The following is a 16102-nucleotide window of genomic DNA, read 5'->3' on the forward strand; positions in this document are numbered from 1 at the left end:
GTAAATAAATAAATGAATTAAAATGTGATTTAAATAAGACAAATAGTTTTTAATCTATTAAATTATATTAAAATTTATATAAATAAAAAATATATTTTAAAAATAAATAAATGAAAAATAAGTAAAGAATAAATTTAACAGTACATTACTATAGCGAGGGTTAGTGGCATCTAAAAGATTTTAAACCCCTGGTTTAGGAGTTAACAGTTTATAGTTGTGCATCGCTTCGTTGTCTACGCCTCATATTGTTTGTGTTTCTTCAGTTGCTTGGCTCGGTGTTGATTTTGGCGCTGTTCGCGACACTGACCTCTCGAGACCCGCTGTGTGAGTGCGCGTGTGTGAAGCTCTCAGCTGTCTGTCACAGCAGCACGCGCTTCTTCACAACACACCAGCCAGCCAACAGACTACATATACGCACAGAGGCGCTGCGACAACTGAGTTCTTCAACTATGCACCGCTAGATATGTTTTTAAAATGAAAGCAATGCGTATCCGCGTCAACATGGACTGGTGTACATCCTCAAATTGATTTAGCTGAGAGTTGTACTTGAACGTGGGAGAACCGCCTGTACGGGATGGTCTTTAGTATCATGTTTACTCCCGAAGCTTTTGCATTGAAGCACAATGTACACGTTTGACAGCAGTGCCTAACATTTTATCAGCGCCGTTTGTGCTGAATATGACAGAGGATACTATGACGGCTGTGCGCGGAAATCTTTCAGGTGCCTCGGGACAAAAGGATAGCGGACAAACTGAAACGACAAACGGGGCGATTCCTTCCTTCTCACCGGCGGAGCTCAGCGAGGACTCTCCGTCCTGCACCAGCGAACTGACCCGCACGTGGCTGCAGTTCGCCAAGACCTTCGTCATTATCTTCCCCATATATGTCTTGGGTTATTTTGAGTTCAGCTTTAGTTGGCTTTTAATCGCACTCACAATATTTTTCTTTTGGAAGAGAAACACAAAGTGTAAGAACACGAGGCTGACCAGAGCACTCTCCATTTTTGAGCAAGAGGACACGGTTAAACAGGAGCTGGAGGCAACTGAGTTACCATCATGGGTGAGTTAAACTCTTCTTTCATTGACTGGCAGCACACAGACATGCAAACTAAGAGGGAGTTTATATCTATAGTTGTTATAAAACTTTCCCTCATTAAAGCTAGAATAAAAATACAGAATGGGGTCTCTTTAGTGTGATTTGATGGGATTGATATCCCTGGAACAACATGCCATAACATCTTTCCATACTTGTTTAGACCTGGGTGTAGTGCATTAGGCTATGTTAAGCAAAGTCTTATATTGACTAAATTTTGAAATGTGATAGATAAACACAGTGTATTTCCTTGATCAAAGTTGTTTGGCTTTAGTTAAGCGTAGGATGTTTTGTTTGCTTTCAAAGATGTGTGCATTCAGCAAACTGAGAGCTTAAAACAATAAATTTGGATCCCAGGTGATGCCACACTTTCAGGCACAAGGCAGACCAAGTATTTTTGCCCCTTTGTCTGTGAAGGTGAACAATGGTTTGCTAGATAGAGGATGCAGCATGTATCTGTCTGACTACTGTCTAATTTTATCCTATATAGGCATTATCTGGAGCCTCCGCTCATCATGGCTCTAATCTAAAGCCAAGTGGGTTAGGGTTAGTAAATAAATGTTATGTAATGAGATATTTGAACCTGAAGGGTGAGAGCCAAGGTCAGTCTGTGTAGTTTCAAATGAGGATTCAGTGCTGTGCAGTCTGTGTTAGAAATGATTGTTTTACAGAAAAATAATATAAAAATGTGTAAGTAAATAAAGTGGTTAACTGACCATAATTACCAGTAATTACCTGACCATATACAGTCAATATAGGATTCTCAGTGATAAATTAAAAACAAAAATGTTTCACATTTGCTCTCACCAGTCTACAGGACAGCAGTTTAATCCATTGTGTTCTGCACTTATCATGTAGTCATCTTGTCTGTGTAGTTTTATTCAGTTATCAGAAACATTTTCATTACATGGTTTCACAAGCACCTGAATTTATTTAGACTTCACCTGCTCCGGAACCTTAATCAAATTAGATTCTGGCATGAGGAAACTTGCCTGTAGGAGATCAGAAGTCTGTTGAACTGGTTTATGCTGAGTTTGAAGTTTTTTATTTTTTTTTATTTATTAATTTTTTTTTAACATAATGTTTCACAACAGTAGTGTTATGAATTCTATTGTTATTCATTCATTATTTATTTTGTGACACCACACTCTCATACCAAAAAGTATCTTTTAAAAACACTGATGACTTGTTTGTCCATTTTCTAGGAAATGTGTGATGCCTGAGGAAGATAGATTTCCCTATATTTATAACCAGTTCTTTAGAACTGATTTGAAGGCCAGTCTTCTTAAGAAAACATGTAGCTATGAAGTAAACCAATGAAAAAAAAATCTCTTCCCTAAACACTGTCTTCAAGCTTGCTAAACTAATGTCAAGTTAAATGCATTGCAAAGTTCAAAGTATATATTCTTGCAGTTTACAAAACATATCTAAATACATGTAATAACTTTTTTTTACAAAATTATATCTGTTAGTGATTACAAGCTAGTTACCCCCCTCCAGTTTCTTCCAGTTGACTTCTCTCTCAGCATTATGTCACAACAACTCAATATAGATCTTTTAATAGAAAAACAAACCATTTACATCACAGGTTATCACATTCTCATCGAATGATGTCACTTTTAGTTCTCTGTAGACTTACAAAACATATCTACATTACTGTGTACATTACTATCTACATTACTGTCTACAATCTACTGACTCATCTCTTGCCAGATTTTTTTTTTCTTTCAAATGAACATTCTCACATATATCTGTCTATTGTCTAGTCAGTGAGGAGAAATCCTGAGTGATCTCTAGTGACCATAGAAACATGGTTACCATGGGAACTTTCCATGTCTTTCCCACATATCATTAATACTAAACAAAATATTCAATGTTCATGTTGGAGGGACTCCAGAAGTCTAGTTCTGGTCTTAGCAGCTCTAGATGTGTCCAGTGATATTTCCCTTGATTGATGGTTATGCTGAACTGATATGAATATGTCAGTGGGAGAGCTTGCTGAGGAAAGTGCTGTGCTGTCATATATGATTCTCCGCTCTAAGCTACACCAACACTGTTTTGGGAAGAAGATAAATTTGGAGTGAGTGCACTGCAGAAGGAAAGTCACACACACCCACTTTGCCTCTTGAGATTACAATGATGTTACTTTTGTAGGACACACAGAAGGAAGTTAGCTTTATAGGCGGCAGGTGCCAAAAACTCAGCCTCTTCGCAGTCTGAAATGCAGTGTATTCTCAGGTAAACTGATGTGGCTTACCTGGGTTTTTCCTTTCATTTTTTGTTTAATGTCTTGGAGAGAAACATTTATGGTTTTGCAGATGAGATTCACATGTGCCCTATACATTTGTTTTGCTTGTGTTGCATTTGTTTATAATGTGAAGTTTCAGTTTTAAGATGTGAATTTACGGTGACTTGTTGTGGTTAGTAAGGCTACATTCAGACTGACTTCTTCATAACAGTGTGAACAGCACAAACCACATGGAATCTTATCTTTTTGATTCTGATTAGGTCCAGTTTTATATGTGGTCCTAAGTCAGATACAGGTCTGATGTTTTGTAATGTGACCTCAGTCTGAACAGTTATATCGGAATTCACTTTTACGTCAAAAGTCAACATTCATCACAGTTTTGTTCTGACAGCAGTCACTTCTAAGATTTTACATACCAGTAGTTCTTTGGGTGAATATGGAAGACGGCTGCAAAGGTGGTCAGCGGAGGGACAGTGAGCTGTTATAGTATTATGATGACCGCTCTATACAAGCAAAACTTGAGGGATCACCTTATAAAGAATGCTTTTTGTTATAAATGTTCTTTGTATGATCATAGCTCTTGTTGGGTGAAAATTGATTTTAGATAACGTAATTATATATATATATATATATATATGTAACGGAGGCCAGCTAGTAGTTGCTGTGCATGTAAAGCTCACTCCTCTGATCTCGAGATGTTCTAGCGACTGAGAGGTTGCAGCCTTTAGGCCGTGTGTCCACCAAAGCAATTTTAGCCAGCTGAAAAAGCTAGGCGCTCTGCTTAAAACGCCTATTTGTGAGCGCTTGAGAGAGCTTCAGCTGCGCAGCATTTTTTTCAGTTGAGACGCTTTGTTGCTATGATAAAGAATATCCGCGGCACTGTTACTTATAACTGATTTTGCAGGTAATTTGTTTCAGACTAAAAAATGTCGACACAATGTGGAATACTTGCTATGTATGTTCGGAGACCAGCAATATTATATTCTCATCCATTTTGTTCCGTTCTCTGCTTGTTGATGTTGTTGTACAGCAAGAATTTTGTGACAGTTGGCCGGTGTTGTATTTATCCCGCCCCTCCTCCACTCTGATTGGACAGCTGGCTAAAAAGTGACAGTAATGAGCGCAGCGTTTTACTCAAAGTTGAACATTCATCAACTCGAGGCGACCAGTAAAAAACGCCGAGCTCTCAGGGCTTAAGCGTGAAAAAGACGCTCAGCGCCTCATTGCGCTCCTGGTGTTTAAAAAACGCAGCGCTCCCATTGAAAACAATTGGAAAAGTATGCTAGCTGCTAAAAAAAACGCTTTGGTGGACACACGGCCTTCGCCTCCTTGTTAGTGCGTCCGACTCCCACGCCAGAGACCCAGGTTCGCAGAGCGGGGCGAGTAGGACTTGGTGCCGTGACCCGGATGGGAATGAGGTTTAGGGCGGCGAGTAAACCTCACTCCTCTGATCTCAAGAGATGCTCTAGCGACTGACGCTAGGGGTTGCAGCCTTTAGCCTCCTTGTTAAAGCATCCGACTCCCACGGCGGAGACCCAGGACCTGGGTGAGAGGTTACATATATAAGTAATTACATAAGTAATTATAAGTAGCCTACTTTTTAAAATAATTACAAATTGAAAAAAATACTAAATTAAAACAATTGTTTGTAAAGAATTTTAAACTTATATAACTTCAAAACATACAAGTAGCAAATAAAGAGGAGCAAAGAAACATATTACAAGCAATAAACAAATAGTGCTTTCAGTATTTAAGATTATCTGAACGTTTTCCATTCAAGAACTATGAGTGCTTTTTCTTTCTCATCTTTACTGTTGTTTGATTGTTACTATGACAACATAGACGGCGGGAGGGAGCTCTAATAAGCTGCATTCATGCACGGATCTCTTTTGAAACATAATAAGTAATGTGGTTTGTCCTGTCCATTACTGGCTGTGTTTACATTAATTTTGCGTCATAAAACCATTTCGAGACGCAAGCGCATTAAAACACTTACACAGAGTCTCGCACAGCCGCATGCGCGAGCGAACACACTTCTCAAAAGTGCGCGTCAGCATTTGATATTGAAAGCTGCATTCTGAGTTTCATATTTTAAACATATAAGTCCACTGCATTCAGAACGTCATAAATGATGACTTCGTAGAGCATTTAAGGAAAATACCGGCGGGTGAGACCGCGCACTGCATGTGTCAAAAGCGCGCGTCTCTCACAGGCCATCCTGTGCAATGAAGCCCGCGAATATCCTTTGTAATTCGCTTCAACCTTTCCGAACTTTATGAATGATTATTTTGCGGAAGGTTCGAGTGTGTGTGAGGAATTGGAAGCAACGGGTGTTTCTAAAGCACACTCAACGTCATCGCGCATCTCGTTAAAAACTATAAGCTCAGAATTGATTCGGAAATTCTCAGAATCGATCCAGAATCGTTGGAGAGAGAATCGCGATGCATCGTTGGATCAATTTTTTTTTCTCCCACCCCTAATATATATATATATATATATATATATATATAAAAATAATGAAAATTCTGTCATCATTTACTCATCCTCATATTGTTCCAATCCTGTATAACTGACTTTCTTCTGTGGAAGATATTTTAAATAAACTTTTTTGTCAGTGGGTCAATGGGGTCCAGTGTTAGGTCCAAATCTTGTTCAAGAAAAAACAAAAAAACAAAAAACTGCATATCAAGTCAAGTCACCTTTATTTATATAGCGCTTTTTAAAATGTAGATTGTGTCAAAGCAGCTTTACATTGATAACTGGTACATTATTTGGCTGCACAGCAGCTCTTAAAAGAATAGTGTCAATGCAGGCAGATCAAAGCACTGTTGAATATCAAATGTCAAGTGTCCCCAACTAAGCAAGCCAAAGGCGACAGCGGCAAGGAACCCAAACTCCATCAGGTGACATCAGGTGGCAGACAAGTGGCAAATAGGTGTTTAAATGGAGAAAAAAACCTTGGGAGAAACCAGGCTTAGTCGGGGGGCCAGTTCTCCTCTGGCCAACAGTGCTTTGTTACGATTCAGGTAGCTATCATAAGTCCGACAGGATCGCAACATTCAAAGTATTTATTCCAGTTCCATCCAATTGAGGATCGTATTCATCACGGCGGTATGGATGGTTGTTGAGGAACTGTGTCGTGGCTGTCGTGTCGATGAGGCCCTCACAGTGGATGATCTAGTTGACTTAATCTCTGCTGATACTTCAGGGCTGCGTTGTGGTCGTGTCAAGGCGCAGGTCCTTGGTCTCACCTGGATACGGCCCGGATCCGGTTGACTACGGTGAACCTCGGGATAACCAGAAAGACTAATATTAGCGTAGATGCCATTCTTCTTCTGATGTAATGAGTACATCTGGTGTTATAGGAAGTGTTCCCGGTTCCGGCTGACCTAATTTATGCAGCCTAATAATCCTTTAACAGATTTGAAAATATATATTGGTAATGTGTTATGTGTATGCCAGGTTAAAGAAATGCGTTTTTAGTCTAGATTTAAACTGACAGAGTGTGTCTGCTTCCCGAACAATGCTAGGAAGATTGTTCCAGAGTTTAGGTGCCAAATAGGAGAAGGATCTACCGCCTGCGGTTGATTTTGATATTCTAGGTATTATCAGCTGGCCTGAATTCTGAGATCGCAATAGACGTGAAGGACTATAATGAATTAGGAGCTCGCTCAGGTACTGGGGAGCTAAACCATTTAGTGCTTTGTAAGTAATTAGCAAGATTTTAAAATCTATACGATGTTTAACAGGAAGCCAATGCAGTGTTGACAGAACTGGGCTAATATGGTCATACTTCCTAGTTCTAGTAAGAACTCTAGCTGCTGCATTTTGTACGAGCTGTAGTTTATTTATCAGGCGAGCAGAACAACCACCCAGTAGAGCGTTACAGTAATCTAGCCTTGAGGTCATGAACGCATGAACTAACTGTTCTGCATTTTTCATTGAGAGCATATGTCGTAGTTTAGATATATTTTTAAGATGGAAGAATGCGGTTTTACAGATGCTAGTAACATGGCCTTCAAATGAAAGATTGGTATCAAAGAGCACACCCAGGTTCCTAAGTGACGACGAAGACTTAACAGAGCAGCCATCAAGTGTTAGACAGTATTCTAGGTTATTGCGTGAAGAAGTTTTTGGTCTCTGTCTTAATCTCTGTTTTTTCTGAATTTAGTAGTAGGAAATTACTGGTCATCCAATTTTTTATATCAGCTATGCATTCCGTTAATTTTGTGAATTGGTAAGTTTCGTCAGGGCGCGAAGAAATATAGAGCTGAGTATCATCAGCGTAACAGTGAAAACTAACGCCATGCTTCCTAATGATATCTCCCAAGGGTAGCATGTACAGAGTGAACAGCAACTGTCCTAGTACTGAGCCTTGCGGTACTCCATATTGAACTTGTGATCGATATGACATCTCTTCGTTTACTACTACAAACTGATAACGGTCAGATAAGTATGATTTGAACCATGACAATGCAATTCCACTAATGCCAACATAATTTTCGAGTCTATTTAAAAGAATATTGTGATCAATAGTGTCAAATGCAGCACTAAGATCCAGTAACACTAATAGAGAGATACAACCACGATCTGATGATAAGAGCAAATCATTAGTAACTCTAATGAGAGCAGTCTCAGTACTATGGTACGGTCTAAATCCTGACTGGAAATCCTCACAGATACTATTTCTTTCTAAAAAGGAACATAGTTGTGATGATACTGCCTTTTCTAGTATTTTTGACAGAAAAGTGAGATTTGAGATCGGCCTGTAATTGACTAATTCTCTAGGATCAAGTTGTGGTTTTTTAATAAGAGGTTTAATAATAGCCAGCTTAAAAGTTTTTGGTACGTGTCCTAGTGATAAAGATGAATTGACAATATTAAGAAGAGGATCTATAACCTCTGGAAGCATTTCTTTCAATAGCTTAGTCGGTATAGGGTCTAACATACATGTTGTTGATTTTGATGATTTAACAAGTTTAGACAATTCTTCCTCTCCTAAAGCAGTAAATGAATTGAATTTTTCCTCAGGGACACTACAATGCACTATCTGACGCGATACTGTAATAGACGGTTGCATGGTTATAATTTTTTCTCTAATATTATCAATCTTGCAAGTAAAGAAGTTCATAAAGTCATTACTGCTGTGCTCTTTGACAACATTAGAAGTTGAAGCTTTATTTCTTGTTAATTTAGCCACTGTATCAAATAAATACCTAGGGTTGTGTTTATTTTCTTCTAAAAGTTTTGAAAAATAAGCAGATCTAGCAGATTTTAAGGCCTTTCTGTACTCAATCATTCTCTCTCTCCACGAAATGTGAAATACTTCTAGTTTTGTAGGTTTTGTAGGCATATAGGTTTGAAACAACATTAGGGTTAATGCATGTGAACCTAAAATTAATAACAAAACCTATTCTTGTTGTTGCTGCTGTTTTTAAGATAGAAAATGCAAATGAAAAAAGTGCAATGTTATTGTGTCATTTTCCCACTGCATAAAACAAATGCTGGCTAAGCATTTTACTCATGCAGGGATTTAACTGCATCTACGCTCATCACTGATCCCATTGCTGTATATATATACATAATACCACTGAAGTGAAAGAAAAGGAGAGAATACACATAGGTGCCACTTTTTTTGTGTAGAGAACCGTTAGAGGTTTAGGTTTAGACAAAGTACTTTTATTTTGTCATACATTGACTGTCTTAATTTTTCATGCCATCTTTGGACCAAGGATGTGTGTGTGTGTGTTAGCCAGAGGGGTTTCTTCAAAGATTTCAGTGCATTTACAGAAGCAGTCCCGTTCCTTCTCTATTTTTATAATATTATGCTTATTGTCTATTTTTTTTCTATGCCAGGTTCATTATCCAGATGTGGAGAGAGTTGAGTGGCTAAATAAGGTGAGAGAAGTATGAGATAATAATTTCTTGTCCCTCATCATTTTAAAGTAATCATCATTCAGCACTCTCGTATACATATGTCTGCAGTCAACAGTCTGGAATCTGATACTCTCTCTCTCTCTCTCTCTCTCTCTCTCTCTCTCTCTCTCTCTCTCTCTCTCTCTCTCTCTCTCTCTCTCTCTCTCTCTCTCTCTCTCTCTCTCTCTCTCTCTCTCTCTCTCTCTCTCGCTCGCTCTCTCGCTCGCTCTCTTGCTCTCTCTGGTTGTACACTGGTGGTGATATAATCTAGTTCGATATGCCCATGTTATAGTACACGTAGCTGTCATTTTTCACCCTCTGTGTCAAAAAAAATAAATACATAAACCTCAGAGAAAATGTAGCTGTGTATAACCAATGGCTTTTTAAAATATTCATTGTACATATACATTCAGTGACTCACAGTTTTCAAAAAACATACCTGATTTGAATATTTTTTTTACACCAGCGGTGTAATTTATGTACCCGAATGGCCTCATGCTTCTGCAAAGTATGTCTGCAACATTCAAAATCATGCAAAACTATTTACATGAAACACTGCAGAATCACTTATGTTTTTTAAACATGACAAAAGTGAGAAGGATAAAAAAACTCTTATTGTACTGGATTATACTAATATTACAATCTAAATATTTATGCACATGCATTTTGAAGCACGTAAATGTAATATACATCATGAATGTAAAAACATTGTTCTGTTCAGTTTTTTTGGTCAGACTATCTACACCTCTAACTTAGTTAAGGCTTATAGATGTTATTTCTTTGCTTTCAGACAAGTTATTCTACATTTAGTTTTTAATAATTCTGTTTGTGCCTTCCCAGTATGTATGTCTATCTATTCTGTTTTCTTGGGGAAGAGTTTCCAAATGCTTAGAATATTTACAGTTAGTCAGTTTTTACAGTTACAACATGTCTTCATGCCTGTTTACACAAAAACTGTGTACCTTTGTGTGATCTGCAACCTTGTTGTGGAAAAAATATATTTTCCATACAGTGAAGATTTTTGTTATTAGCAAATGTAGTCAAGAGACTATCAAACAACAGTTAAACTGCTGTGGTAACTAATGAGTTTTGGAATTGCTTATTTATCGTACTTAAGTCAGTAGCAGAAATAAGAATGCGTTAAGTGCCTCAGTTTTACTCAGTTGCATAGTGCTGAGCAGATACACTCTTTGCCTTTCAGACAGTGAAACAGATGTGGCCTTACGTGTGCCAGTTTGTGGAGAAGCTGTTTAAAGGAACAATCGAGCCAGCCATCAAAGAAGCCAATGCCCACCTCAGTACATTCAGCTTCACCAAGATCGATCTCGGAGATAATGTATGCACACTCACAGAGTTCTCACAGCCTATGAACATTAATCCTATTAGAGAACATGTAAATCTCTGTTCATGATGTTTAAAAATAAAAGCAGTCAAGCTGGCTTGTCTTTTTCAGAGCTTTGGCCCAATATGACCCACACTTTATACACACAAACTCATCGCATACATAGATGTATCCTTCACTGCCTTTGATAACCCACAGTCCTGTGCATTCCATTCTGTGACAGTTAAGCTAAGAAATAAATATGGCACCTGAAAGTTGTGGTCGGTGGTCAGTTTGTGTGTAAATATGCATTTTGGCCACGTTTTCCACTTTTGATGCCATTCCTAGCGAGAAATTACTATTGCAGTAATTAAATATTTGCTTAGTTATTCACCAAAGCTCGCTTTATTTTGTTGTAGATCATTAAACCGTTAGGCTGCCTCAGAAGTCCAAAATCAGTTTCGTGAGGTACCTTCTTCATGCACAAAACGCTGCCTGCAAAGTCATTGCCTGATAAAGCAGCTATGCAAAAAGTCAGCTGCCTAAGTTTTTGGACACAGCCACTGTCTCTTCCTCTTCTTCCCATTATTTCCTGTGCTGTCACCATGCTTTCAACTTTATAGCTATAAAATATTTTAGTTATATATTTTATACTGTGTAGAATATTCATATATTTGTAGGCACAATGGAAGTACAGAATGGCATGCTGTTGTACTTCATCACAGAAAGTTTTATGATCTCTGTCTTTCAAAGACCAATAATTAGATTGCGGCTAATACATCTTCCCATCTTAGGTCAACTGCACATCAAAGGTGTTAACATTTATCTAACCTGATTTTGTAGATATGTCTTGTGCATATTTTATACCGGCTACCCAATCAAAGCAAATCACATTGTGCTGGTGTTTTTGGCCCTGTTTACACCTGTTATTAAGATGTATTTTGGTTGATCGGATCACAAGTGCAAGATGCTAAATACAGGTGTAAACGGGGTCTAAAACGTTTTGAGCTTGTCCATTAGTCGTAAAATGCATTCGACCAGATTGCTTTTGTAGTGTAGAATGTGGTCGAATACGTTCAAACAGCCAGTAAAGATGCCTACTCTCCGCCTACTGACTTGCGGAAACATTATAGGATGCGTGCTAGCCAGACGGGATTTAAACTTTGTTGGCTGGAGACCCAAGTTTGGTTTGAAGACGAAAAATGTACCAAGCACAATGTTCTCTCACCCTTCCTGATTTTTAACACGCATTCACAGCGTTCGGCGTAATTTTGCGGCCATAAGATCTTAAACAAAAGCTGATGCTCTCCATATTTTTTCGTCATCTCCTGCGCGTTAACATGTACATTGCGTGAGCTTATTTCATCCATTAGACGAAAGATCTGAAAATAATCCATACTTTTACCCGGCCATAGACCCTCTCCTTGAAGAAATCAGGAAAGAAGTGGTTGAAAGTGGACAAAAGAGATGGATTAAAACAACAGGTGTAAACCGGAACGTCTCTAACGCGTCTACTTGTGATCTTTGTAAGAAGAGACTGTGCTTTAGCAGACCACTACTATAAGAAACAGTACACACTTCACACAACTTTGTTAATATAATTAAGCATGAATTCAAAAGCCACTTCAAACATTTAATTGTAAAAATCATTTATTTGGCTTATGCAGCAGTTCACACTGGGATTTGATGAGGGCATGAAACATACATGCTTGGTGTTGGCTTTTATTCAGCAAGTAAAATTTATACACAAACTATTCACACAATTTTTTCTTCAGAAGGAATGTATAAATAAGTGAATTGAAAACCAATACGGTATCATTTCTGATAATATCTGATAATATTCTGATAATAACACATTGATCTATTTAGTCTGAACTGTTTAATTTAAAGACTGTGTATGTTAATGTGGTATAAGACTATCTTGTATACTTTATTGAAGGTAAGACATTGCTTAACTACTTGCACTAAAAATCTTCATATTGCATCAGGAGTAGGAAGGTTGACGTAAGAAATTTAAACCTTTTGGAAAAGCTGACCAGCTGTCAGATGAAAATAGTTGATGTTGTCAGGGCTGTGTGGAGGAATGCTTGCTGGTTAAAGAAATGTCAACCCCCCTAACGGGGCATCTGTGCTCATCTCTGTCACAGCCTCTCCGGATCAACGGGGTCAAAGTTTACTCAGAGAACGTGGACAAACGGCAGATCATCATGGACCTTCAGATCAGGTGACATCACTTTGATAAATCTTTCTGACATCTTTTGACCATCCTGGTTGTGCCATAGTTTTTAATATTTGTCCTTTTTCTTACAGCTACGTTGGAAATACTGAAATCGATGTAGATGTCAAAAGGTACTACTGTAGAGCAGGAATCAAAAGTATACAGGTATATTGTTATATTTTCCCATTAAACATTTTAGAGTGATATTCACTTCTCTTGTGCCACATAAAAGCAGTAGGATTGCATTTTACGCTATTATTTGAACACAACAGATATACATCAGCTCTGTTATGGCATCTTCCATTGAGTTTGTCTCCATGACCCAATGGATTATGTTAGCCAAGGCCAGAGAATTAATTTGTTGGATACAGAGAAGCTCTTTCCTATATTGTGATGTAACCACGTGTTTCATGGAAGGAATTCGGTCGAATGAACGGAGCCTATTTTTACAGAAAGGGTGTGTGTGTATTTATAGGAAGGTGTGTAACCAAATACTGAAATGCCCTTGTACTGTTTGTAATGCAGGATCAGATATATATGCATGCTCACACAATGACTGTTTTGTGTATAATTTATGGAGTTATTTCATTCTCTCACATTAAATGCATAGTAGAGTAATCTCTCTGTGTGACAGCATGCTGTGTTTATGTATGATGTATTTTTTTTTTTACTGTGCAAGTTATAAAATAGCTGGAGAAAGCTATCTGTTAGCATTCCCATTTATCTCTGTAATAGTTGTGAAGGGAAGATCATTTAAAAATGATTAAAAATAAGCAATAAAATAGAGAAATAAAATAAAAAAATAAAAAATAATAATTCTGTACACAAAATATTGAACAGTTTACAGTGCTGACAATTGGGCTTATTGGTTGCTTATTGTCACAGTTCTTTTTGACTGATTATTATAACCATCTCTAGTGAGCTTTTCACAGCGTTATAATGCTATGACATACTCAAGCCACTGTAAAGTCAGAAAAAAGCCTTAATATATGCATTGGCTGACATAACCTCTTCCACTCAGTGTTATGATTCCATAAAGGATTGCTTGAGGAAAGACATTCCCTGGTAATGAATGATTGTTCAAAACAGAAGCTCATAATTCTGTTTCCTTAGAGCTGAAGTGGTGGTTGTAAAGGTAAATGTCTTATAGTATATCACCGAGCATGTGGAGTGCTTTCAGAAGCAAAATAAATAAATGCATCAGTGTTGAAATCCTGAAACATTCATCATCAGCCTTAGGCGCTTAGTGGTTAGTTTGACAGTGCTGCTCTCTCACTGCAAAAATTATTTTCTTGTTTGTTGTTTTCCAGAAAAGTTAATCATCCTTAGAACAAGACAGGTTTACAGGAGAAACAATTTTACATAAGCCGTTAAGACTTAATGTCTTGTTTACTGGAAAATAAAACAAAAATATTGATTAAGAAAATGCAGTCTTGTCATTCCATGCGAGGATTCCCAGGCTGACTGTGAAAAAGTAATGAAATTGGGCTGTTCTTAATATCATATGATTCCAAATTTTATTTGGCTATTTTAATTCAAGATATTTTATGTTGCCTTAATAGGAGGATACACACTAAACCTCTAGTGAGAATCCTGACCATTGTTTCATCATTTCATGTGGTGTGTTTCTCTCCCTCTGTGTGTGTATGTACTTGGCCGCATGTATGAATAGCTACATGGAGTTCTGCGCGTGATTCTGGAACCACTTTTGGGGAATATGCCGCTGGTTGGTGCTCTTTCCCTCTTCTTCCTCAAGAAGCCAGTGAGTTTGCAAATTTAAACAAATCTATTCCCTTTTTTTCTACATTTGCTGCCTGTTGTCCCAACTTGTATTTGAATTTGCACATTTTCCCAAAAACGTCTATTTTACCATCACAAACAAATGAGCTTTGTCTTTGAGTTGCTGTTGTTTGCAGTTATTTAGCTCTAGAAATAATATGGATTACATTTATATCTTTAGCAGACACTCTCTAATATAAGCTACAGTACAGTGCATGCATGATCCAAACCAATTGTTTTTTTATTTTGTTTGCAAGTTCAAGGTGCTACTAAACACCGCCAGGTTTTTACTGTACATACAAAGTCACGGTTGAGTGTTAGGCCTAGAAAAGATGCATCCCAAGGAAGGAATGTCTTATGGAAGTCTTATGAAAAAGCTACCAGATAAGGTTGTGAGTGCTGAAAAGAAGATAAGGCAAAAGATCAGAAGTCAAGGCTGACTTGTTCTTGTTAAAAAGCAGGAAATATTTTCACTTTGTTTTCAGTGTGTATCACTGAATCAGATAATGTAGAAGACAGAGAAGGTCAGCTACAAGTAGTTTTGTTCTGTCAAAGGGCAGCTGAGCGACTTCGAGACATATCTACAGATGTTGTAGGAATACTTGGATGGGAATGAGTCAAGAACTTGAGGTGTTTCTGTGAAACGGTATTTTGAAGAACATTGGAGCCCAAATGACTTCCAGTGTATGGACAAAAAAAAAAAAGACATTTCACAAAATGTCTTCTATTATGTTTCAGAAAAAAAGTCAGTCATGCAGGCTTGGAACGATGTGATGACAGAAATTTCATTTTTGTACAAACTATCACTTATGTGCCTATAAAACCACAAAGATCTATTTCTTTTAAGTTTGTCCTCAATTTCCTTGTCTTTTCCCACACACTCCATGAAGAGCATTTTAGTGGCCTGAGGATATTTGATCATATTTAGAGACACATTTGACAAGAGGTGAGCTAATGGAGGGTATCTTCTCAATCACTTCAGAAGATTCATGGCAATAACCTGTAAGAACTTCTTGGGAGTATAACTAATGGTCATTTGCTGTATTATGAGAAGAAAAAGATAAAGTTCATGAAGACATTTTTCTCTTGCAGAAGGTTTAAAGGTTTGCTAACCAGCATAAAATGATCTTAACAGCTCTACCACGTGTGTAGCAGTGGCAGTCAGTGGCACTGACCCAGATTCTACAGTCTGTCAGTACCATAGTAGCAGTGTTAATTTCACAGCAGGTCGTCATAGCTCAGCCTGATTCAAGCTCAAATTATGCTGTTGTTTTTGAATGAAGGCTTGAATGAGGCAGGTGTAGGAAAACTGAATAGATTTGAGTGCTGTGTGAAGTGTCCTGTGGTCTGACTGTAGTTTGATGCACTGCAGAGGTGGCTTCTCTTCAGATATTCCTCTGCAGTGTGGGCGACACTGAAGCAAACTTAGAGAGGGAAACATTTTTAGATTGCATCTGTCCCCATTTTAATGGATGGTGTCTATTTCTTTACTTATTTTCCTTCCTTTCCCTTCCCTCTTTCTTTCTCA

At 37.9% G+C, this 16102-nt stretch overlaps 1 protein-coding gene across 2 annotated transcripts in view; it reads left to right on the forward strand.

Moving 5' to 3' along the window:
• The first annotated feature begins 311 nt into the window (after positions 1-311).
• esyt2b (extended synaptotagmin-like protein 2b) overlaps positions 312-16102 on the forward strand; it is a 33801-nt gene continuing 18010 nt past the window's right edge. The window contains exons 1-6 of one of the 2 annotated variants that reach the window (XM_051899931.1): positions 312-1059; positions 9197-9238; positions 10458-10592; positions 12725-12801; positions 12888-12960; positions 14468-14557. In XM_051899931.1, the coding sequence (XP_051755891.1) occupies positions 679-1059; positions 9197-9238; positions 10458-10592; positions 12725-12801; positions 12888-12960; positions 14468-14557 (798 nt within the window). In that variant the 5' untranslated portion in view covers positions 312-678. The remainder of the gene's footprint in view (positions 1060-9196; positions 9239-10457; positions 10593-12724; positions 12802-12887; positions 12961-14467; positions 14558-16102) is intronic. The other variant, XM_051899932.1, reaches the window with a different exon arrangement.

This window comes from Ctenopharyngodon idella, chromosome 7 (genome assembly GCF_019924925.1).
Source record: "Ctenopharyngodon idella isolate HZGC_01 chromosome 7, HZGC01, whole genome shotgun sequence".
Taxonomy (NCBI): domain Eukaryota; kingdom Metazoa; phylum Chordata; class Actinopteri; order Cypriniformes; family Xenocyprididae; genus Ctenopharyngodon; species Ctenopharyngodon idella.